We start from the raw sequence: 25967 nt of genomic DNA on the forward strand, positions 1-25967 counted from the left end.
AGTCAGGCCATGCACTCATGACTGCCAGGTGGGAAACACCAACGAGGGGAAAAACACAAACGCTCATACAGGGTACCTGCATGCGTAACATCATCCTTTTCAGAAATTGCATTCTTTCTCAAGCAGGGTCAAGCAGAGATGATTGTTGATGGTTAAACAAATAGAACATGTGAATGAACTGATTGTTTTAATTGAATACGTTTTAATTGAATAAGCCTACTTCTACTACTATATACAGCCATTTCTTCAAAATCTGGTTTTCCATGTGCCAAGAGTTGTTTTATTCAAAGGATATACATTGACATTATTCCACACACGTTCTAAGGTCTTATAGACAGAATTACACAGATGCTCTTTTTATATATTGTGTAATTTTGTTTTTTAAGTGGTATTTATTCTGTAAATGTATGCGTAACACAATTGTGATAAAGTGTCAGTACACCACATTCACACTACTGTGTCCACACACACCACATTAACACATGTACGACGCATGACCAAACCTATATCTTTAGCACAAATCCACACTCAACACATTTACACTCATTTCTGATGCAATTCAAGAATTCTGCCAAGAGCAGATTGTTTGCATATTTAACCTCAAGGTTCTGTTTCATAGGTTTATAGGAAAGTCACCCTCTCACCTTAAGTTACTTTTAATTCTGTATAAGTGCAGTGTGTTCAAGAAAAAGTATTGTGGCTTTGGGGAGTAACATTCAAAGGATTAAATCTCCCCTCCCACCTCTTATTATTATGTTACTGCTACATTACAACATTAGGTGTTCACATCTGACAGTGGTCACATTTATTGACTGACAGTTGTGTGCTCTCTGTGTTGACCAATAGCAGCAAGCTTTCTTCTTTAAAACGTTGTGTTTTCTATTTGGGGCTTCAGTTCTGTTGAAGCCATGATGGAGGGAGTTGCAGTGCGAGTTGGCCTCCTTGGGCTGTTGCTGGCCTACGTTACTTCAGCGCCAACCAATGTGGTAGGTTCACACAGTGAGGGCATTCCTTCAGGGGGGATGTTTTGTTGTGTTAATCGTCTCTAGCCTTTTCAGGACAATAACTGACATTTGGACGGGAGGCAGTGATATTTGGTTTAATTTTTTTTACGTTCTACTGAAATCCTGGGTAAAAGAGCTTAGGCTAGAGGTAGTCTAATTAGTAATTATTTAACAGAAAACTACAATGACTTCAATTCTAAACTAAAATGACGATGATTACAGATCTGCCTCCGTCTGGAAGATAAAACTTGGTCGTAGTTGCATCTTCCGAAAATACAATGATTCATTCCTACAGATCAGCACAGAAATAGTTTACTGACCACAGTGAACAGAAATGAGAGAATGTTGTTTGTCATTCAAAATGGGTGACTCCGTGGATTTGCTAACAGTGTGTATTGTAATATACTATAAAACAGAAGCTCCGAACTGATTTTGCAATGGGAACCAAATATGTGGAATATTCCATCTTTTGGAATAATTTCAAATTGCACAAATTCTTGATGAAGAATATTGGCAAACTCACTGGTTTGTCACAAAATTTGCTAAATAACTCTGGTAGCACATATTTCCCAAATAATGAAATAAAAATAATATCTGTTCTTTACATTATTCAACTTTACTTAGTGTTATTAGTTGTTCCACTTCTGTGTAATTTAATAAAATAAGAAAGTTAATAAAATGTGTGAGGGTGTGGATTTATTTAAATATCAGGCTGTTCTTAATCATAGGATGAAAGAGGACTTGCCAACCGTTTTGTTCTGAACTGTGGAACAACTAAAGCCAGTGCCAGTGGATGTCAAAGACAGTGGAGGCTTCTGATTGGCTGAATAGTAGGGTTGGTGCTGAGTAGTGGTCAATATTTTTATTAACCAGACTGATAATCAGGTCACCTTTCTTCCAGTTATTGGCTATTCATGTTTCAAAACTCTGTGAAAAATGAATGTAGATACTGTGTTGCAAGCATACCTTTCTGTGTTTGCATTTCAAACCACAGCCACTAGTGCTAGAAAGTATTTTTACCTGCGACTTTCAGTTGCTTTGTGAACTCAGTTTTAACCATGTTACTCTCCCTGAGAACTTCTCTACTCACACAGCCAACTGTTTTGAACATGACCATTAAGCTACAAAGACATTTTTAAGAACCATGAGAGGACTTTGTTCCCCGTGATACATACAAGCTTCAGAGGGCGCTTTAATATTTTTAATAAAGGGATTACATTCCTGATTACTGCCTGGAAACAGGAACATGGACAAATAGAAAAGGGATTTTTTTTTACTCTCTGATATAACTTCATCCAATCCTATAGAAATCTACATTTTAATCCAATTTAATTGTTTCTAAAAATTTTGGTTTTAATAATCTGAATACCAACAGTAATAAATCTTAAAAGAGGAATATACTTTACATTTTAGGACTAGAGACTAGATGTGTCTAAATGACTTTTCATGGTTTTAGATGATTGTGTCTAACATTATAAATATATATTATTTTAAATACTGTAGACCTACAATCATTCGTATCAAGAATGGGGACTCTGTAGGGTTGGTGATAGTTCAAGTTAAGGCATTACAGTTTTTATGGACAAAAACTGTATCTGTGTTTGATTATGTTTGTTGGCTCTTTATAGAACTGGGACATTTACAGCTTCCACATCAACTCCACAGTGACCAGTCGCTATGCAACCACTGTTATCACCAGTCGAGTGGCCAATCAGATCGACCAGTCACAGGAAATAGAATTCCATGTCAAGATTCCCAAGAATGCCTTCATCAGTAAATTCAGAATGTAGGCCTACAAAATTCACAATAATAGTTCGTAGACATAAATTCGTTCAACATTACACATTTACAGTGTAACACCCCATTTTCTTCAGGACCATTGAGGAAAAGACATATGATGGGGTTGTAAAACAGAAGGAGGAGGCCCAGCAGCAGTACACTCAGGCAGTGTCTCGTGGACAAAGTGCTGGTATAGTCAGGTGTGTGTGTGTGTATTTGTGTGTACATGGTCAGTCCTCACCATTCCTTGTTATTACCTAAAGTTAACATTAAGAATTCAGCTGTGGTCACAAACTGCTGTTAAGAACTACAAATACTACTGTGATATTTCAAATCACATGCAGGAACCCCACAAGACTAAGACCAGCCCTGTGTGTGGCCACTCTCTGTCTGCAATATGTATGCATTCGTATGGGTTGAGTCTTTATGTCTCTCCAGTTCTGTGGGGAGGACCCTTGAGGAGTTTAAGACATCTGTGACTGTGGCTGCACTCAGTAAGGTGACCTTTGAACTCACATATGAGGAACTGCTGAAACGTCGCCTGGGAAAGTATGAACTCTTGATCCACGCTCGACCCATGCAGCCTGTTGCTGATTTCAAGGTATGAAAGAAAAAAGAGACGGAAAGATGTAAATAACAAACACTAAATTAACATGGATTATAGAGGAATTTCAACACCTTCCTCTCTCTTCCTTTTGGCCAGATTGATGTGTACATCAATGAACACCCAGGCATTAACATCCTGGAGATTAAAGGAGGGCTGAGCACCAAAGAGCTGGCTAATGCCATCTCCAAAACACAGACTTCAACTGAGGTAATTTCCAAAATGGAGTAAAAACAACCAACTATTACAGAACATGCAGAACTCTAATGCGTAACAATTTTAAGATGACCACCTAACAATCCTATGTAATTAGGCTTCATGTCTCAGGAGATATCGTACAGTCTAGTTTTATCTTAAATGTGTCTCTCAAACTCTCCAACCTGAGGGACCTCAACCATGATTGGTAGCTTAAATAGTTGTCAGTGGGCCAAACAACATTTCTCAGTATTTTCCAATTAGTGACCATTATGAGCATCTTAGTACCACCTCAGTGTCTGGACTATTATCTCTAGGATAACCACCATCTTCTCTAGTGTTTTACCTTCCAATATTGTTCCCTGTGATTGACACACCTTCCTCTCCTGATATGCGCGGATCAGATCATGTTAAAACCTTACACAGTCGACATCCGCGGATCCGCGGACAGTGGTCATTTGCATAAATATTTAGAAAAATAGAATCGCCATAATCGTCCGATTCCAATGGTATATTATTTGTAGCCACTTTCGTGAAGCGTTCCGTGTATAATTTGGGTTGTCCGTGTATAATTCGGGTTGTCTGTGTATAGTTTGGGTTGCTATGAGAACTTTTCACAAGGCAACGACATTGACCATGCATCTTAGAAAGGCTAATGTGTAGACAAGAATAGGGATTACCAGGGTGTCCATCACTATATATGATGTTTTGAACCATAATACATCGTTTGTATTATAAATATGATATAAAAATAAATATTTAGTCCACACAGTTCTTGAGTTTTTGGGAAGAAGTTGGGTTAATAAAATAGGGTTTATAAAATATATAAGTCCAAACGTAACTAGCGATCTAGTGCTGCTGGCCGTTTTGCGTCATTACATGGAAAAAAAAGTGAGATAAGATAATTATCTTAGATTTTATTGTGTTTTATTTCTAGGTAGAAGAACCAAATTTTTGGGGGGTGCCTATATTTTTCCCTTCTATTATTTCATTATTTCATTATTTTCAACCCAATTACAGTGTAATTTGATAGTAAAGGCATGAAAGTATGAGGAAATACCATTGACACAAAACTTCATAATGCTTTAAATAAAAAATCTTTATGCTGAATGGCAGAAATTTTTTCAGAAATCTTTTTTTGCCTTTCAAACAGATGAGTTTTATAAATAGTGACCCAGAAGTCTGTTTTTATGTGTTTCTATTGTAGCCAGAGGGGTTGTTATTACCAGGATATATCATAATAGGTTGTTTCTGTTACAGAAATTAATCTAGGACCCAAAATGTCCAAGTAGTGAAATCCGGCCGAAATCCCAACAATCTACCTTATAGCAATCATCCTATTTCAAATCAGAAACTTGACAAATGACCACTTTATCCCCAGGCTTGGGTCCATTTCTACCCCAGTAAGGCACAGCAGAGTCAGTGTGACAGCTGTGGAGAGGAGGGCCTGAACGGAGACCTGGTCATTGTCTATGACGTCCACAGGAAAAAGTCCATAGGAGATCTCAAGGTGAACTTCTTCTACCTTCTTCCTGTTATTGATTACTTTATCTGTACTTTGTTCTTTAACCACTGTCTTTTATTACCTCTTCAGAAGTCAGATGGGTATTTTGTCCATCACTTTGCTCCCAGTGATCTACCACGCATTCCAAAGAATGTGGTCTTCGTCATCGATCGGAGTGGCTCCATGAGTGGCAGGAAAATTGAACAGGTGTGTGTTGTGGTGCTTGTCATAATGCAGCGAAATTATTATCAAATTAATGGTGTACACATACAGTAGGATATAGTAAAATATATTACATTATTTCTTCAATGAATAGTGTTTTATTGGTTGATTTGTTAGTTGTTCTATTGCATTATGGTTACCTTGTGATCTGTCAGACCCGTGAGGCTTTGTTGAAGATTCTCGAAGACCTGGTGGAGTACGACCACTTTGGCCTGATTACATTTGGCAGCTCAGTGTCTCCCTGGAAGAAAGAACTGCTTCCTGCCAATCAGAAAAACCTGGAGGCCGCCAAAAAATTTGTACAAAATATTAGAGACAGAGGAGGTAAAATGAACATTATAATAAATAGAAAAGGATCCATTCATTCAATCTCAGGGTGATGATTAAGACGTGTGCTAATAGCTGTCTCTTGACCTAAATGAGTATTGTACCACCACCAATTGCTAAAATGCTAGGGAAACAATGAAAACCAGGGAAAGTAATATCACAACTTTCTATCATGCATTATTTGCAACTCAAGTTCATTCTGTAATTTGGGTGAACTATCCCTTTATAAACATTAATTTACATAACGTTTTTATATTGCAAATAAATTTGTTCTAACATAAATAATATGAATAATGGCTAACCTATCAAACAACATTTGTAAAGTAGCATTTAGTATCATTTCAAATGCACAAAATGTTAATGTAATTGAAGATATAAACAATAGCCAAGCTGGTGAAACTATAAAACATCAATACGTTGCCCCAATTTCTCCTCAGCCACTGACATCAATGCTGCGGTGTTGAGGGGCACAGACATGCTGAACCGACACCTCCGAGAGGGAACAGCCTCTCTCCTCATACTGCTCACTGATGGAGACCCAACCACAGGTACACTCACACACATACTTGTATATCCATCCTATTAATCCTAAACCTAATCCCAAAGACTAAACCTGAAACTAAGCCCAATTATTACACCAAGCCCAATTGTAAGACTTACACCAAACCTAGCTTCATAAACCGGGTCATGCGAGGCCTGGCAAAATCAAGTTGTTGTACAATGTGTGGTTTGGAATTGTTTAACCAGCTTATCCTGCCCGTGGTGTCACAGTAATTGAGCAACCAAATTATTTTTGAATACATGTTCTTTGTATGGAGGACCAATCCTGCCAAAATGAGAAATAAATGAATAAATGTATCAATAAATATACTTAAAAATATAATACACATTTTTAATCAATATAATATGCACTATTTATTTATTTCCTTGATCATTCATTTCCATATTTATTATTTATAGTCATTTCCACAATCTATTATTCTGTAAATATCTGTTTCTGTATTTTATTATATCCGTATTATTTTATTTCCATATTTATTTCCCTATGACGTGGAAATCACTAAATGGGAAAAGCTCTGAGACTGTAAATAATTTTTACAAGTTAAGCTTCATTCTAGATTTATAAACCTGGAGCAGTTAACAACAATCTCAGCAGAGTCAGGTCAAGAGCTTCCCATTGAAGGTTGAGCTCAGGCCTACATACATTCAGTGAAGCCCACTGTGTCCCTGTCCCATGCATGGTTAGTCTACATGTCTCACCAGCTGCTCTGTGAACTTCGGCCTATCGAGATAAGGTATTGCATTGTCCAACCTTGAGAAGGTAGCTCATGCTATACCTATCCACTGTAGGCACATCCTATACAGGTGAGCAGAGCTGAAACACACAATGGCCTTATTCAATTACTTGATTATACTTAGAATAAGCAATACGATTTCACTGTACTATGGAATAACACATTTTCTACCACACATTATATTATTTCTCTCTTTATTTATTTACTTCAACCTAATGAGGGGGCGGACTTCAACAGTCATACGTTGCAATCAAGCCCAGAGCAGCAGATAGAATCTGACTCTGAAGACGGTGAATGCTGTTGTAGATCTTTTGGGCGTCCCCATGTTGCCAATCACTATTCCTGGTTTAAGCACATGCATCAGTTGTGAGTAGGTGACATAAATAAGGTTTTAAAAAACCAAGAGGAGTTTTTAGATAAACACAACCTACTTTTCGTGTATAGGCTAGTGAATAGGCTACGAACGGCGTGTCTTTGCAAGTCTGTCCCAAGGAGCAATGATGAGACAGGCCGTGAGACAGGCATGAAGTTTGGGCAAACTCCAAAAATATTGATCTACATTTTTTGGAACATCCAAATCACACCAATAAAATCATGGAACATTGCTCTGGGTTTGATTACTATGTCTGAGTGCTAAGTCCTGTTATTAGCCTAACAAGGAAAAACAAAAATAAATAAAAACAATTAAATAAATACAGCAAATAAAAGTATACAGAGATAAATAAATACAGAAATATAAGATTATGTAAATGAATATAAAAATAAATACAGAAATGAATTATAAAGGAATTAAATGAATAGGGAAATTATATTGATAAATACATTTATTATTATATTTTTTACGGACCGCGTAAGCAGAGCTGGCCAAGAAGAGTGAATGTCTCTTAGTGAATGACTGAGCGAGCGACCGACCGACCGGCTGACTCACTGGCTGGCTGGCTGACTGAGTCCCCCTTGTTAAATAACGTTGTGGTTAGAGAAGCAGACCTGAAAACTATAGGTCCCGTGTTCTTATCTCCTCACAGGCAAAGCGAAGTATGAATTATGAATTATTCCGTATAGACGAAAACTTTGCTGGCTTAAACCTTCAGTATTTACATTATAGTAAGCCTGAAAACAGTTTAAGGCTATATTGCGACTGTTTCTGGTGGATTTTCAAAGTACGCATCCGTGCATGCGTTTTGGGTCAGGATAGACAAACTAATTTGCTGGCTACAACATACAGTAGTTACGTTATAGTGCGCCTTAACTGAAACTGTATACGGTTATGTTGCGACTGTTTCTGGCATGGAAAAGTTCATCTTCAGTATCACTAGCAATTGCTCAATTCTTTACTCAAAAGGGACTTAAAGATGCAGTGTACTGGCATTACTGAATGTCCCTACTTTTCAGCTGTCCAGCAAGCCGAACACTCCTCCAAATTATTTTCTGAGAAACAGGTCTTCGTTCATGGATTTATACTAGGTAAAAATGTGAAACTGCAAATACAAATAACATGGATATACTATATTCACTAAATAAAACGTTTAAAGCATATACTGATGGCATATGAATTGTATCAAATGAGTTGCTATACAAACAAATTGCTACTGTATTATTAAGAAGCTAACTAGGATTAACATTGGTTATGTACAATAGCTTAGCATCCATGCAACCAGAATTAACAAGCCATGTTCCAGAAATAATATGTGAAAAGAAACTAGAAATGTATAGATAACAAAAACACTTTTGTGTTTTTAGGGACCTACACAGAAGAGGATGTGAATGGATGTTAACCCTACATTTCCCACTTGCTTTTCTATTTCATTAAATGAACCACTTCGTGGAGTTCCAATTATTGAGACAAGAAGTTGATCCCCTAGTAACACATGTCACCACCAGGTGGTGCCTACTATATATGGTTGGTCCAGCACATGCAGTCCTGGACTTTTGTGAATAGCAAACGATTTTAGTTAAATCTGAATAACCATTGTTAATTAGTGTAGTGGTTAGTAACACGGATTGTCACGTAACCGACTGGGATTCGATCCTCCCCGCGGACCAAACAAAGTAGGCATTAGGATTTGTTCAGCATAAGCTAGAACTTTGCAGGCTGAAAGCTTCAGTAGCTACATTATAGTAGGCCTAAAGTAAAACTGAATACAGTTACATTGCGATAGACGAACTGCAGCGACAAGGAACATTTCAATGTTTGCTCTTTAAATAGTGGTAAAAGACAACGTTTCTCAAATAGGACACCACAGATCAAATCCAGCAAGGGCGACAACAATCATTCCTTCTAATTGCGGGCCAGCTGAACTTGCCTGGTTTCTTGTTCTACAAAGCAAATACAATGTCCTAAAACTTATCCCCAAGAACCTACATTTTATGGCTTAACTTAACCAAGCCCTAACCCCTAAACCTAAGCCTAAACCTAACCCTTAACTGAAGCATCTAAATCTAACAGTAACCTGATTCTAATGAAATTGTAACCCTGAAAACCTATTCAATTAAATTCATTTTGCTAGGTTGGAAATAACTTTGCCGATTTGTTGTTTTACATTCTTTCTGGGGAATTCTTGTCCCCACATGTACAGATACATCTGAATCACGAACACACACAATGATTGCCAATATTGCTTTTCTCAGGTGTGACCAACCTGGAAACTATCCACAAGAACATAAAAGAAGCCATTAATAAGAGATTCCTGCTCTACTGTCTCGGTTTTGGAATGGATGTTAACTTTGAGTTCCTGGAGAAGATGGCGCTGGAAAACAACGGTGTGGGACGCAGAATATATGAGGACTCTGATGCTGCTCTGCAGCTGCAGGTAAGAAAACACAGGGTGAGAGGGTTTATCAACACTACAAGGACTGGATTACAATAGAATTAACATAAAACACAGGGTGAGGGGGTTTATCAACACTACAGGGACTGGATTACAATAGAATTAACATAAAACACAGGGTGAGAGGGTTTATCAACACTACAGGGACTGGATTACAATAGAATTAACATAAAACACAGGGTGAGGGGGTTTATCAACACTACAGGGACTGGATTACAATAGAATTAACATAAAACACAGGGTGAGGGGGTTTATCAACACTACAGGGACTGGATTACAATAGAATTAACATAAAACACAGGGTGAGGGGGTTTATCAACACTACAGGGACTGGATTACAATAGAATTAACATAAAACATAGGGTGAGAGGGTTTATCAACACTACAGGGACTGGATTACAATAGAATTAACATAAAACACAGGGTGAGAGGGTTTATCAACACTACAGGGACTGGATTACAATAGAATTAACATAAAACACAGGGTGAGAGGGTTTATCAACACTACAGGGACTGGATTACAATAGAATTAACATAAAACACAGGGTGAGAGGGTTTATCAACACTACAGGGACTGGATTACAATAGAATTAACATAAAACACAGGGTGAGAGGGTTTATCAACACTACAGGGACTGGATTACAATAGAATTAACATAAAACACAGGGTGAGAGGGTTTATCAACACTACAGGGACTGGATTACAATAGAATTAACATAAAACACAGGGTGAGGGGGTTTATCAACACTACAGGGACTGGATTACAATAGAATTAACATAAAACACAGGGTGAGGGGGTTTATCAACACTACAGGGACTGGATTACAATAGAATTAACATAAAACACAGGGTGAGAGAGTTTATCAACACTACAGGGACTGGATTACAATAGAATTAACATAAAACACAGGGTGAGGGGGTTTATCAACACTACAGGGACTGGATTACAATAGAATTATTAACATGGATGAACAAGTATAATACCAGTTTCATTAGCTGAAAATTAATAGAAGCAATTTGTAAAGATCTAAGTAATAACGAAAGTTAATTTGGTAAAAAATCAGGTGGGACACAAAGGCTCACTTAATTTCCGCTTTATTAATGCGTCTTGCTTACTTCTGTAAATCCTATTATTACTTTTTACTGTTCTTCTTGTAAAGTGTTTTGCAATATTAAATTAACTTTAAATACATTTAATTTGACAAGTGGGAGAAGATGTGGGACTGATCACTGTATGATTGACAGGGCTTTTATGAAGAGGTGGCCACACCCCTACTGACAGATGTACAGATGGTGTATCTGGGTGGGGCTAACCTGACCCAGACCAACTTCAGCCAATACTACAACGGCTCTGAGATTGTGGTAGCTGGCCAGATCACTGACAACAACATAGAGGAGTTCACAGCAGAGGTCATTGCCATATCGGTAAGATCACCACTACTCTGCCCCTTCAAAAGTTCACAGGTCAGTTTACTCCATGCTGTCCTGTGAGTTTTAGAGTTCAGGGAAATGTCAAAACATTTGATAAAATGTATTATTTGGTTCAGAACTGTGACCTGAAGAATCTTGAAATATTTCAGAAAAGCAACAAGTTGACGTACTCAGAGACAATACCTACAGAGGAGCCCATTACAGCCAGGTCAGACAGCAACCTTCAGAGGCTGTGGGCCTACCTGACTGTGAAGCAGCTATTGGACAAAGAGTGAGTCTGCATTGCATAACATTGTGTCTGTGACTGGGTGTTTAACCTGTGTCTATAATAATAATATATTTTATTTATATAGCTCTTTACAAGGACCCAAAGATGCTTAAATGCAGGACCACATCTGTATGTGTGTCTTTACTTTTGTGTATTTCTGTGTATGTTTGTATGTGTATATTTGTGTATATATACACTCACCTAAAGGATTATTAGGAACACCTGTTCAATTTCTCATTAATGCAATTATCTAATCAACCAATCACATGGCAGTTGCTTCAATGCATTTAGGGGTGTGGTCCTGGTCAAGACAATCTCCTGATCTCCAAACTGAATGTCAGAATGGGAAAGAAAGGGGATTTAAGCAATTCTGAGCGTGGCATGGTTGTTGGTGCCAGATGGGCCGGTCTGAGTATTTCACAATCTGCTCAGTTACTGGGATTTTCACGCACAACCATTTCTAGGGTATACAAAGAATGGTGTGAAAAGGGAAAAACATCCAGTATGCGGTAGTCCTGTGGGCGAAAATGCCTTGTTGATGCTAGAGGTCAGAGGAGAATGGGCCGACTGATTCAAGCTGATAGAAGAGCAACTTTGACTGAAATAACCACTCGTTACAACCGAGGTATGCAGCAAAGCATTTGTGAAGCCACAACACGCACAACCTTGAGGCGGATGGGCTACAACAGCAGAAGGGTACCACTCATCTCTACATATAGGAAAAAGATGCTACAATTTGCACGAGCTCACCAAAATTGGACAGTTGAAGACTGGAAGAATGTTGCCTGGTCTGATGAGTCTCAATTTCTGTTGAGACATTCAGATGGTAGAGTCAGAATTTGGCGTAAACAGAATGAGAACATGGATCCATCATGCCTTGTTACCACTGTGCGGGCTGGTGGTGGTGGTGTAATGGTGTGGGGGATGTTTTCTTGACACACTTTAGGCCCCTTAGTGCCAATTGGGCATCGTTTAAATGCCACGGCCTACCTGAGCATTGTTTCTGACCATGTCCATCCCTTGTCCATGGCCCTCATGACTACACAATGTTTCCTTTCTCCCTGTGGATTCATGGAATGTTTCAAAATAATCTTGAAGTTTTAAATATCCAAAGTGATGTTGCAGTGGTTCTGGACTGGTTCTGAACAATTAGTCTGCCTGCAGTTTTCCACAGGTACAACTCATCACATATTCCTCTCCCAATTCACTTAATGATTTCTGTGAGGAACTAGGATGCACGGTGTTAAATCAGTAAAATAATTTGCACAGGGAGATCCAGATTAGATTTCATTACATATCAGGGACAGAATTGACGTGCTCTGACTCAGAGCCACACCTCAATGTGGGAACCCAACAGATGTGGACGGTCACTAGATGGACTAAATGCACCAGCTGCAAAGTAAGAAGGCCTGCCTACCTGACCAAACAGATAGAGGAATATCATGCAGAAGATCAGCTTATTCAACCAATCAGAGAAGTCATCTTGTGGTTCTTGGGAAAGAAAGTGGTTCAATGGAAGAAAAAAAGCTTGATAATTGTAAAATCTATCATTATATAACATCAACAAATTTAAATATAATACTTTACTATTTAAATCTCTCATATAATCTATGGTGACTCCCACTAAGGACAACTTTGAATCCTTTCAGGGTGCAGTTGAGCGGTAATGAGAAAGAGACGGTTAAGAAGGAGATCCTGGATCTTTGTCTGAAGTACGGCTTTGTGACTCCTCTCACCTCCATGGTGGTGACCAAACCCCAGGGGGAGGAGTCCCAGGTGGCCCATAAGCCCAAGGAGGGAGAGACGCCCACCGTGACCTTCCCAAGCCACAGTGAGAAAGACTTCCATTATAACCACACATGTGCCAATAGAAAGCCCACAGGGTTGTCCTGTGGTTAGGAGATCAACAGGATCAAGGCAAAGTGTCCCTCTGCCGATGTCCTTATTGATACCCAACAAAAGAGTTTTGAGCCGAGCCTGTAAGCAAACTACTGCCATCATCACCAACCATTTTAACTAAAATATGGAAACTTTCTATTCTTTGTCGAGATCAGAAAAATATATAACCCGGTTTCCAAAAAAGTTGTGACACTAAAATGAAGACAAAAACATAATGCTGTATATAATGAAGACAAAAACATAAGTGCAAATCATTTAAACACCATAATCAATACAGAATGGATCAAAGAGAACATATCAAATTTTGAAACTGAGACATTTTATTGTTTCTTGAAAAATATATTCCCACTTTGTATTTAAAGTCAGCAACATGTTTAAAAAATGCTGGGACAGGCGAAACAAAAGCCTGGAAAAGTTGTGTAATGCTAAACCTGGTGGAATATCACAACTCATTAGAGTGGTATTCCACCGCCCTAGTTAAGTCAATTGGCAACAGGTCAGTAACATGATTGGGTGTTACATTGTCTGTGAAGACCGTATGTCGCAGAGACTGAGGTGAAGTGGAAAGTTATCCTGTGGTTTGACTAATACATTTTTTTGTATATTTTTGGGAATCATGGACGCCCCATACTCTGCACTAAAGAAAGAGACCATCTGGCTTGTTATCAGTTCACAGCACCAATGATGGTATGGGGGTGCATTAGTGTACATGGCATTGGTGACTTGTACATCTGTGCAGGCACCATTAACTTTGAATATATAGAGGTTTTGGAGCAATATTTGCTGCCATCCAGACAATGTCTTTTTCAAGAAAGACAATGCTAAACTGCTCTACGTGTATTACAACAGTATTGCTCCATAGGAAAAGAGTCTGGGTACTTAACTGGCCTGCCTGCAGTCCAGACCTGTCTTCCATTGAAAACCTTTGGTGCATTATGAAATAAAAAATATGACAAATGAGACCTTGAACTGTTGTGCAGCTGAATTCCTACATCAAAGAATGGGAATACATTTCACCTTCAAAACCACAACAATTGGTCTCCTCAGTGGGCATGTATTTTTCCAAAAACAATAACATTTCTCAGTTTCAACATTTGATATGTTGTCTTTGTACTATTTTCAATTAAATACAGGAATACATTATTTGCACATCATTGTTTTCTTTTTATATTTGCTTTTTACACAGTGTCCCAAATTTTTCAGAACAGGGTTGTACTTTCAATTATATGGACCTGTAACTAACCCTTTATGGGGTCCCCTGAATAGTAAAAGCAGGACACAAAGAATATCTACATCAGTGAGTGACAATCTGTATGGCTTGAGACAATAGAATAGAATACATAAGTGATAAAACTGTCAATCCATAAACATTCACTTGAAATATGTTTATTCTGTTATCCAGCCAGGACCAGCCTTCCCAGATACACAGGGTTCTATGAAATACTAGCGTACCCTGATAGATCAGGGCAACCTGGAATCTCAGGGGGCCATGGAGTGCCAGGACCCATAGGAAAGACAAATTTCCAAGGTAAGATAAATACGCCACACCTTATCTTACCAAAACTTTCAAATATTGTCATGGACTCAATTTACCACTATGATAGTGTGTGCTTCACATGAAAAGTTATAATATGGCCAACATCTGCAACGTTTACCTTGAATATAAATCCATACGTTTAAAAAATAATATAAATTCATACGCATAAGCAGAGCCGGCCAAGAAGAGTGAATGTCACCGACAGACCGACAGGTGAAGTGAAGTGCGCATTATGAATTATTCCGTATAGACGAAAGATTTACTGGATAAAATCCCCAGTAACTACATTATCGTAAGCCTGAAATAAAACATTTTACATTTATGTTGCAACTGATTCTGGTGGATTTTCGAAGTATGCATCTGTGCATGCGTTTTGGGTCAGGATAGACAAACACATTTGCTGGCTACAACATACAGTAGTTACGTTATAGTAAGCATTAACTAAAACTGTATATGGTTATATTGCGACTGTTTCTGGCATGGAAAAGTTCATCTTCAGTCTCCCTAGCAATTGCTCAATTCTTATGATTATTCATGAGAAGTTAGTCAATACTAGTAAGCCTATTACTGGCTAATAAGCTGTTCAAATGGCCAGAGGCAAAAGCTAACAGTTCATAGACGCTATATGTGGTGGAGGTAAACTTAATAAGAAATGTTAGTCATAGACACAGAGGCTCTACTGACACCCCACAAATGTAGAGCTCAGTGGTATAGTGGTTACCGATGGTCGTGTTGCCAGTATTACACCATACGAAAAAGGTTCCAAACGGCAGAGAGAAATCACAGATTCACAGAGTGGAATATTATACAGCAACAACAGACTTGTGGTCCAGCCGGACAACGTATATATCATATCGCAATAGTTATCACTGAAAAACAAAATATCGCAATGTCAGTTATTTCCAAATTTTGTGCAACCCTTCTAGCAACTTCATACTCCTTCACCCTAACAGGGCACACCAAACATTCCCACCATGATTCCCACCACAGCTGCAGTTTCTGACACACATTTAACCCATCTATACACACTTAACACAACTGCACACACTCAACCCATCTATACACACTTAGCCCAACTGCAGTCTCCCAAGCACCCTGCGTACCCGCAAAACATGCTGAGCGTGTGTGGCTAAATACACCAATATATCATCGATGTAAACAACCACACCATGACCCAGCATGTCTCTAACAGTGTTGGGGGTAACGCGTTAATAAGTAGAAGGTTTTAAAGGTAATGATTTACATAGCATGTTCGTTTTTTAATTGAAGTAATCCCTTACCAGTTATTTTTTTCAAATAAATAACATGTTATTCAATTGTACGTAGCTTTAGTACCATTACTTTTCTCTATTAGCATGTGGCAACAAACAACGCAAATACGGTAGCACCAGCTCTCCCAGACACACATACCAAAGCCACTCGCCCAGCTCCTATTCTTTTCAAAACAATATTTAGCGTTGACTAGTGATTTGTGCAGCGGAAGGCTGAGCTCAGGTGAGCTTAGCAATTCTGGCTTGGGAAGCAATTCACTATTTCGACTACATCGTTATTACCTGCGCATATAACCAGTCACCGCGGTTGCTGTTATGTTTTGCTGGGATCAACTTGCCTGTTGGACAACCAAAGTGTGATCAGAAATCATCCTTTGTTGGACAACCAAAGTTGATCCCATCATCCTCCATATGTCCAGGCAAACGATTGATTAATCCAAATGAACACGTAGCTGCCCCTTCAGGCCTATCTTAACAACAAAATATTACGTTTAATAAAAGTAATAATTTTACAAGTGTCCACTTTCATTCCGTTAACAAACGTTACGTATCCCACCTTGTATTTGTATATGGGAGGTGTTAATAGTGGTTTAATAGTGGTTGTAATATACTCTGTGCACCATGAGTGAGGAACTTCCGCTTTTGTCTAGAAGTCGGTATTGCAGTTTCCGGTTTACTTACTCATACTCTTCCGCATTAGTAAACACCTAAACTCACAACAAGATGAGTGATGCTAGGAAAAAAAGAAATATAATGTACGTGACTCATTTAAATTTCAAGGTACAAGTGGGGCATCATTTTAATCAGTAGAATGTCATCTTTTTAATAAAATATGGCTTGCGCCATTCAATGACTTCAAACGCTAGACTAGAAATAGTCAGAAAAGGCGATTTTTTTTTATATACTTCCACGTAACGCAGGTTTAAGCGCAATTAATACCATATAGGAACAGATGTTTACTTCCTATGCCAGTTGATATTTTTCAGTTTCTTTGTGAAATGAGGTTACAGCAGTAAAATAAAAGAGGAGACCTGTTTTGGTGCTTTTTTGAGGCTATGGAATTTTAAGCTTCATTCAGGTTCAGGCTCAGCCAGCGTTTTTTTTGCCGTTTTTGAGGCTAGGCTGAATTTTTATGCATTCAATTGTCCTGCCTAATACTACACTAAAAAGGAACATGTCGCTAACTACTAAAAACTGAAATTTTGGGCAACGCAGGTGATCGCCTTCAGTAAACCGGAAAATGAAATGCTCACATCTGGCTAAAGCGGACGTTCGTCCATACGCTTGTGCACAGAGCCTATAAGCAGCGAAACATTTTCTTTTGTCAACTAGCTGGGAAGTAAGGGATAACAAGTAATCAGGATTACAAAAAACAGTAACTCATACGTTACGTTACCAACAAAAATATTGTAATCGGATTACAGATACTTTAGAAAAAATATATAATAACTTTTGGATTACTTCAATTGAAAAGGAATAGTTGCGTTAAATAATTAAAACAATGTTTTAAAAACATTGTGATTTGAACCAAAATAACAATCGCGGAGTGTGATCATCATGCGCTCAAAGGTGGGAGAGCATATTCAGATTAGTGGCTGATGAAGTGCTAGTTTTATTGGTAAAAATAGAGTGTATCTACGATAATATAAGGCTATTACTATTTGTTTTTCTAATGCCTCTTAATATTAAAGTAATCTAAAAGTAATTCTAAGTAATCGGATTATGTTACTGAGTTTGAGTAATCAAAAAGTTATGTTACTGATTAAAAATATGGACAGGTAACTTGTAACTGTAACTGATTAAATTTAAAAGTAACCTACCCAGGCCTGACTATAGTTTATAGTAAATTAACAACTACAAATGTTCAGTTTCTAAGCATGAAAAACCGATTTAGTAATTATTCACCTCTGTATGGAAATATCATGACTGCAATAGAGTCATGAAATATTAATGGATTATGCACTTTATTGCAAAGGGATTTCAAATTGCTCTTCTTTTTGAGAAGGTATGTTCATCAGCATACAATGTTACAGCTGTTATTTTTGTACCTCCTGATAAGAGAGTTAACTATAGAACTGCTTTACAGTACCGACAATGGAAGATCGACAAAGAGGACAAGCTGGAACAGCAAGGGAACTCAGTTCAGATGATGGCAAGTTACAATCTTTCTACTACAAAGCTGTGCTTACCAATAATCCGTTTTGGTGTTAGGCCCAAAATCACCTGTAGTCAAAAGTAAAAAGTGTGCCTGAAAATGTGGAGGCACATTTAATTTATTGATTTTAGAGATTCTTGATTAAAGAACTAAAAGCACTATTATTTGGCATTATGGTATATGATCACTTGAGATAATAGAATTGGACACTCTTGCTGTATAATGATTGATAGGCTGATGTTATATGCTGTTGAGTGACACTGACTACATTATACCTGACTACGTATTTATACAACCTCCCATTAAATCTGTGCCTTTTGGGCATAAGTGACCAACAAGAAAATATAGAATTAAAGGACTTATCTTGAAGTAACTTAAAGCCTTACTTTCTACAGCAAGTAACTAAGAACGTAACCAGATACATTATAGGAACTGTAACTAGTAACAGAAATTACTTAATTTGCAAAGTAACGTTCCCCAACACATCTAAAGATGTCAATCACAAAGGATTGGAAAAATTATGGAGCATTCATTATGCAAAACGACAAGACTAAATGTTCATAGTTGCTTGAGGTGGTAGAGAAAGCTGTCTTCCATTCATTACCCTCCCAAATACACATCAGGTTATGTAAAATCCTGAGGTCCAACTATGTGGAGAACCTCGTCCCATGCAACTGCTCAATCATCACTGATATGAGCGGGCGAGGGAAGCTGTACCTGATCGTGTCCTGGTTCAAAGCTCTGTAGTCGATGCAGGTGTGCCGACTTCTGTCACTTTCTTCATTACAATGAAGAAACCGGAGGAGGCAGGTGAAGCAGAGGTATGGATGAACCCTTGCTGAAGACTCACTGCCACATAAGTCTCCATGGCCTCAGTCTCGGTCCATGAGAGAGGGTAGATGTATCCTCAAGGTGCGGCACCAGGTCAGAATTCGATTGTCCCCTGGCTGATGAGGTGGTAGTCGAGTGGCCTGGACTTGAGAGATCACGCATGCCAGGTCACTGTACTCCTCTGGGATGGGGACGTGGGCGACATTGGCTGGGCCCTCCACTGTGGTAGCGCAGAGGGTAATTGACAGACTCCTCCCCTGACACTGCTGGGTCGCTCCGTTGTATTTATTTGGCAGTGACAAATGCTAGGAGCCCACTTCTCCAGAGGTTCCTCTTGACTATGCCGACAACTTCCATGTTGTCCTGCTTGTTCCGAAGAAGGATGAGTATTCTGTAACGGTGTGGTGAGGATGAAGGAGGAACCAGATGCAGTTGTATTTACACAGATGTTTATTACATGTAGCAAGGAAGAAAACACAAAGATAAACTACTGAGTTAAGCAGGAAAAGGTACTTTTCAACACTTGGACTGACCGGCCAGATGGCAGATGGGAATTATGGAACGTTGGCAACTAGGAGGGCGGAGACGAGGAACGGTAGGGCTGTGAAGAGCGAGAGGGAGGAGTGACCACAGGCGGGACTCTGACACATATCTGGGGACACGTTTTAGCTGGACAGCACCACCTTTCCAGTGGCCAAAAATCACAGATTGATCCTTTAAGTGACTCACCCTCAGTGCCCCAATGCTATAATTAAATCATCACCATTTAATATATGAAGTCTTCTGTTAAATCCAGTTCATTAGCACTCCTGATAAGAGAGTTAACTATAGAACTGCTTTACAGAACCGACAATGGAAGTTCAACAAAGAGGACAACCTGAAATAGAAACGATACTCAGTTCAAATGTTGGTAAGTTACTATCTTTCCACCACTAAGCTGTATTTACCGGTAAACGGTTTTGGTGTTCTCCATTCACAGTGTGGATTTAAGGGGGTTTAGGGCCCAAAGTCACATTTAGTCAAAAAAACCTGGTTGTTCCGCTTAAGAAAACCCAAACTATAATAAATTCTGGATACAAGTGTGTTCTTCATCAATAAAATCAATTGTAACTGCTTTACAGCACTGGAAACAGAAATAGAACAATATGTACAACATGAAGGTAAGTAAATATCTTTCTCCAACACAGCCGTAATTACTAAAATAATTACATGTTCTCCATTCATGATATCTGTTCTGATAGACTTTCCAGATGCTTATCATGGTACTCCGCAGTAACAGAATATTTCAGCAGTAAAAAACGTTTATTTTTAAACTTTCTCATATTTAGCCTTTGAGTGTGTTTTCTTTGTGCACGCCAGCTTGTTTAAGCGTAGACAACTACTGTATTATTAAACAGCTATTTTTAATGGACATTTTAGAGAAATAAAACATCCAGGGTATGACAGAAGAGCTTATTTACAGAGCTGAGGGCACTGTGGGGCAGTTACTTAAAGTGCATTATGGGTGTTTTGGCCACTGGTTGTAAAAGTGATGTTGAGTAAAAACCCTGAAAATCTCACGTCTGCCAATTTCTGCCCCATTAAAACCACTTGGCATTTCATGGCTAACTAAATATAAAGTGATTATTTTAACTCACAATTAAACTAAAACAAGTGTGTCACTGTATGTTTGTTTGTTTGTGATTCTTTGTGTAGATTTTCTGATTTTAAATTTTCTCTGTATTGTCTTCTGTTACAGAAATAGAAAGATTGTTGGTTGCCAATCTTCCAACTCAAATAAAAACTACAACAGGTACTGCAACCATGCTGTTCTTAACATTTATTTGTGTAGAATTATGATGTCCTCAAAGGCTGTTGTTGTTTTCTCATCAACTAATTATCTCATGTTGCTGCCACTGTCCTCATCTTCTGTCTCTATCCATCTCTCTTTCCCTCTTATTCTCCATAAATCCCTCTCTCCCACATTCCTCTCCTCTTCTCTCTCACTCCACCATTTCCTCTCTCCTCCCTCTCTCTCAGTAAGTCCTCTTATAAGGTTCCTGTTGCCAGCTGTGGGTCAGGCCCTTCCACTGTGCTATGACATCCCTGTAGGTCTCTCACTCAGACTCCTAAAGGACCCCAACAACGGTGACTTGACCTCAGATATCATTCAGTTTTACTAAAACATACTAATGAAATCATAAATGTATTGCTTTATTTGTCCACATCATCTACTTCTTAAGAATCTTTAAAACAATACTTTCCATCTTTCTCCAGATTTTTCTATGAATGGTCAGCTTGGACAGTCAGACAGTGCAGGCTACCAAAAGATTGTTCTCCATTACAGAAGTGATCAACATATTGATTTTGACACTACTGGCATTACCTTCAACAATGGACAGAATGCCACATATTTCTCCTGGAGTGTGAATATCAACATTGAAAAAGACAGGTGCTGACTAACTACAGACTTTCTTCATTTTGTGCTTTTGTTAAATTTGTGGTTAGATTTCTGCTTGTGTGAAGTTGTGTTATCACCATTTGAAACCAAGTGGAACAGTGTTTAAAATTGTATGCTTCTGTGACGTGTATAAATCTACTAATAGGACTCTTTCTGTCCTGTTTTTTTAGATTATTGCATGAATACATCTGATCCATGTTATGTTTCTACCTGCAGTGTGTCTCTGATCATACGGGACAAAGAGATGGACGTCACCATGGGGTCAACACGGGTCATCATCATGCTCTATGAGAGGGATGGAAACGTGTTCCTGTGGCCCGTCCTGAGGCAGCGCCCAACAGGGGACAACATTTCTGGGATCATGGGTGAGTTAAACAGGAGCGAGACACCACATTGATGCTTGCAGGGAACATAAGGGGGTGGTCTAGGTTCATACAAAAGTAATTTCTAGGTGGACACGTGGAGTTGTCAACCATGATAGAGAGGTCTTGGAGCGGACACAACCTCTCTTGGTGGAAGATCACCTTCATCTTGTCGCGGTTATGCCTAACATGTCAGCCAGGCACACAAATGTCACCACCTGATTTCAGAAAAGGGTAAAATTGTTCTGTGGCATCATCTGCATAGCAGTGATGGGAGACACCATGTAAGGACATGACAGAGCCAGTTTAACTGGCATATAGAGAGAGAAGAGGGTCTAGAACTGAGCCCTGGGGGACACCAGTAGTGAGAGACCACAGGGCAAACATAGGTTCACATCACGTGGTAGGAGCAGCCTGGATGTGATCTTTGTGCAGAGTCAGAGATCCCCAGTTCTGAGAAGGTGGAGAGCAGCATGTGACGGTTAAGTGTTGAATGCAGAGGATAGATGTAGATCTAGGAGGAGGAGAATGGAGGGTTCGGCTTCAGCAGTTCAAAAGCCTCTGTGTCTTGTAGCCTGACTGGTTAGGAATCATTCTGACAAAGATAATAGGAGAGTTGATCAGAGACAAAAAGGATCCTGGTCGGAACATTTTAAAGGGGCACTGTGTAGAATCCTATGAATGGTCAGCTTGGACAGTCAGACAGTGCAGGCTACCAAAATATAGTTATCTATTATAGAAGTGATCAACATGTTGATTTTGACACTACTGGCATTAGACAATTTGCAAGTGGCCCCTTTAACATCAGAGCCCTCAAGCATTTTGGAAATGAAATACAGAAGTGATTTCACACTCAGTGATTTCAGTCTATAGTTTAATTACAGAAAGGACAAATATTGCTTTCTTGAGGAGTAAAGCCCTATGACCCTCCTCTTAAATCCTCTTATGGATTTTGTCATAATTCAATGCATTTTCAAAGCATCAGACAACATCTGTGCTCATAGTGATTGTGCTAGACGATTCTGTTAAAACGTAGGGTGTGTATATTATTTTGTTAAATAGGAAGAACTGTCAATTATTGGTTAATCAAGATTCTTTGTCAGGAACAGCCTTTCAGTATTTACACTGTGTGTTACAGCCCTTCAGTATTTACACTGTGTGTTACAGCCCGTCCACCTGTCTATAAGGAGGTCCAGGAAACAACATTAAAACTTAAGATTCAGGACAAAGAAGTAGACGTCTCCAGGTAAATTAAACTATCAGTCAAACACAATTAATCTGAGAGTTCTTAGGTTGTGCATGTTACTTCTGTGTATCTAGATCCAGGAAGGGTAATATGTATTACATTTTGGATATCATGATTCATTGTATGCTTCTGTGACTGTATGAAGACAAAGTGGTGTATTCATTCTAATCCTGCTATTATTATTATTGTTGTTTATTGTGTATTGTGTGTGTGTGTGTGTGTATGTGTGTGTTGTAGGGCCTCTACTGTGGATCTCAGTGTTCGTTCAGCCCCCACCGTGACGTGCTGGTTGACTCCACTTCAGTCTGCCCTACAGGGGGAGCTAGCTGACTGCACTGTATCACAACTCTAACTGCTCATTAAGTTTGTTCATGCAGAAATTACACTCTAGAAATATGAAGAGAAAAATAAAGACTGTTCTATGAGTTTACATAACAAATCAACTAAACTATTTTGAGACAAATTATTTTTGAATATGTAACACAGCACTTATTTTAATGATTTTGTGTTTAGACACTTTATGGACTAGCAGGTTTGGCTTCTGGAGCAGAGTGGAATGTTCAATGTTCAGGACACAGTTTATACTTCAAATATATTGCTGGCTTTATATGGTAAGATTGTAGAAAAGGAAATGAAATGTGTCACAGTGTGTAGTCGATTAATCCACAACATACAATTCAATACCTACTACTATTCTATATATTCTCGGGTGCATCCTATATCACTAAAAAAGAAAAAATATATTCAATAAATCAATTACACAAGTTACAATCAAATCCACTTGTATTTTTGACCCTGTCTGAATGTATGTTCTCAAATCCATCCTACCACACTGCTGAGTGTAACAGGGTTGATCAAGGATAGTCTAAAGACTCCATTGGGAAGCTCGCCATCATAAAACTATGAAACCCCCCCAAAAACAAAAACCAGATGGGCAGGGAAAATATCACGATCATCCCAAACATCAAATTTTACATCAAAATTTTAACATAACATGAAATAGCATTACCAAGGGTAACCATATTTAACATTAATAACATTTCCCTTTGCACAGTACAACTCCTACAATGCATGTATTTTTGTAATACATAAGTCTTCCTATGAAAGGAAAGTGAAGTGCAAACCGGTCACGGACTACCTACAGGTGCTGGTCATAAAATTAGAATATCATTAAAAAGTTTATTTATACCAGTAATTCCATTCAAAAAGTGAAACTTGTATATTATATTCATTTATTGCACACAGACTGATATATTTCAAATTGTCACAATAGGTGGTGTAGTGCAGTGTTGCAAGAGCAAGGAACCAGGTGCAGGCAGGTGTAGTCGGTGTGAGTCTTTAATTCATAAGAAATAAACAAACACCGAGCACAAAACACACAAAAGCAAAGGGCTGACTAAAGCAGCAAAAACGACTCTAAGAAATGGTACAAGTACTTACAATAAACGGCAACACACACAACATCCAAACATGACAAGCACAATGAGCAACAATGTGGGGAGCAGAGGGGAAACATACATACACATACAAATTAGCCAGATTGGGACCTGGTGTGGAAGATTGGAAACATGTGACAGTCCGGGATGTGTTCGTGAGATATGGAAACTGAGAAACTATGCGCTGCTGCTCACCGCACCATGACACAAATGTTTATTTCTTTTAATTGTGATGATTATAACTGACAACTAATGAAAATCCCAAATTCAGTATCTCAGAAAATTAGAATATTATTTAAGACCAATACAAAAAAATTATTTTTAGAAATGTTGGCCAACTGAAAAGTATCATTCCTCACGGATGGCTGAGCTTCTCACCCTATCCCTAAGGGAGAAGCCAGCCACCCTTCTGAGAAAACCCATTTCAGCCGCTTGATCTCGCGATCTTGTTCTTTTGGTCATGACCCAGCCTTCATGACCATAGGTGAGGGTAGGAAGGAAAATTGAACGGTATATGGAGAGACAGACATTTCTCTAATGCACCTTAGTTAAACATTTCCATAACACATCCCACTTCCTCTGCCAACATTCATAACCCACCCCCTTTATCAATGTTTTAAGTTCACCTCTTCCTAATGGTACCTGAACACACCCATCCTCTCTAACCCCATCAACAACACCATCATCTCCACCAACAACTCACCTCTCTCTGACCTTCCTGCTTAACACTGCCGCTGAGTCAGAACACACCACCACTCTAAATGGTCGCAACTCCTCCACCCACCTCAACCCAAGAATCATTGCTACCCCCCCAATATTACAGACAGGTCAATGTGACCCTCCTGGAAATGAGTGAAAATCCTGGGATTTTGCTAATGACTCAATCGAACCCATTACATCCAACTCAAAGGCCTAAACTCAGAATCAGCCACAGTCACTCAAGGTGTCCCCCAGGGCTCAGTACTTTGTCCACTACACTTAATCTACATCCTTCCCCTTGGTCAAATCCTCCATCACTTCAACCTTAATGTCCACTGCCATGCTAATGATACACAAATATATCTAGCCACCAAGTCTCTCACCAACCCACCTCTGACCCATATTGAATCCTGCCTGAATGCAATAAAGCATGGATGAAGGACAACTTCCTCGAACTAAACAGCGACAAAACAGAACTCATACTCATGGGAACCAAATCCACCCTCAACAAAACTTTCAAACTCAGCATCGATGACACCGTTGTTTCTTCATCCATTCTTCCATCATCGCCAAACTCAGACCTTCCCTCTCCCGTCCTGCTGCTGAAACCCTAATACATGCATTCATAACCTC

At 38.9% G+C, this 25967-nt stretch overlaps 1 protein-coding gene across 3 annotated transcripts; it reads left to right on the top strand.

The window, feature by feature from the left end:
- The first annotated feature begins 881 nt into the window (after positions 1 to 881).
- Positions 882 to 23859, top strand: LOC109616769 (inter-alpha-trypsin inhibitor heavy chain H3-like). Of its 3 annotated transcripts, none has more exons than XM_034287553.1 (23): positions 882 to 986; positions 2633 to 2790; positions 2879 to 2983; positions 3222 to 3384; positions 3487 to 3597; positions 4964 to 5092; positions 5177 to 5293; positions 5464 to 5632; positions 6073 to 6183; positions 9559 to 9740; positions 11005 to 11184; positions 11340 to 11461; positions 13108 to 13289; positions 14760 to 14885; positions 18252 to 18317; positions 19996 to 20061; positions 20273 to 20311; positions 20890 to 20943; positions 21171 to 21278; positions 21408 to 21582; positions 21808 to 21956; positions 23121 to 23199; positions 23437 to 23859. In XM_034287553.1, exons 1-23 carry the CDS (start codon positions 909 to 911, stop codon positions 23549 to 23551), a joined length of 2784 nt encoding a protein of 927 aa, XP_034143444.1. In that variant the 5' UTR covers positions 882 to 908; the 3' UTR covers positions 23552 to 23859. The 3 variants fall into 3 exon arrangements, with proteins under 3 accessions (XP_034143444.1, XP_034143446.1, XP_034143445.1); XM_034287555.1 differs by having other exon boundaries at positions 23092 to 23199; positions 23437 to 23528; XM_034287554.1 differs by lacking the exons at positions 19996 to 20061; positions 20273 to 20311.
- Positions 23860 to 25967: the final 2108 nt, after the last annotated feature.

This window comes from Esox lucius, chromosome 17 (genome assembly GCF_011004845.1).
Source record: "Esox lucius isolate fEsoLuc1 chromosome 17, fEsoLuc1.pri, whole genome shotgun sequence".
NCBI classification, from domain to species: domain Eukaryota; kingdom Metazoa; phylum Chordata; class Actinopteri; order Esociformes; family Esocidae; genus Esox; species Esox lucius.

What these genes read in the sequence shown, in the direction of transcription:
- LOC109616769 (XM_034287553.1), top strand. Translation starts at nt 909, where the DNA reads ATGATGGAGGGAGTTGCAGTGCGAGTTGGCCTCCTTGGGCTGTTGCTG. An exon ending in TGATGGAGACCCAACCACAG is followed by an intron (nt 6,184 to 9,558) that starts GTACACTCACAC and finishes TGCTTTTCTCAG; the next exon opens with GTGTGACCAACCTGGAAACT. An exon ending in GGAACTCAGTTCAGATGATG is followed by an intron (nt 18,318 to 19,995) that starts GCAAGTTACAAT and finishes ACTGCTTTACAG; the next exon opens with AACCGACAATGGAAGTTCAA.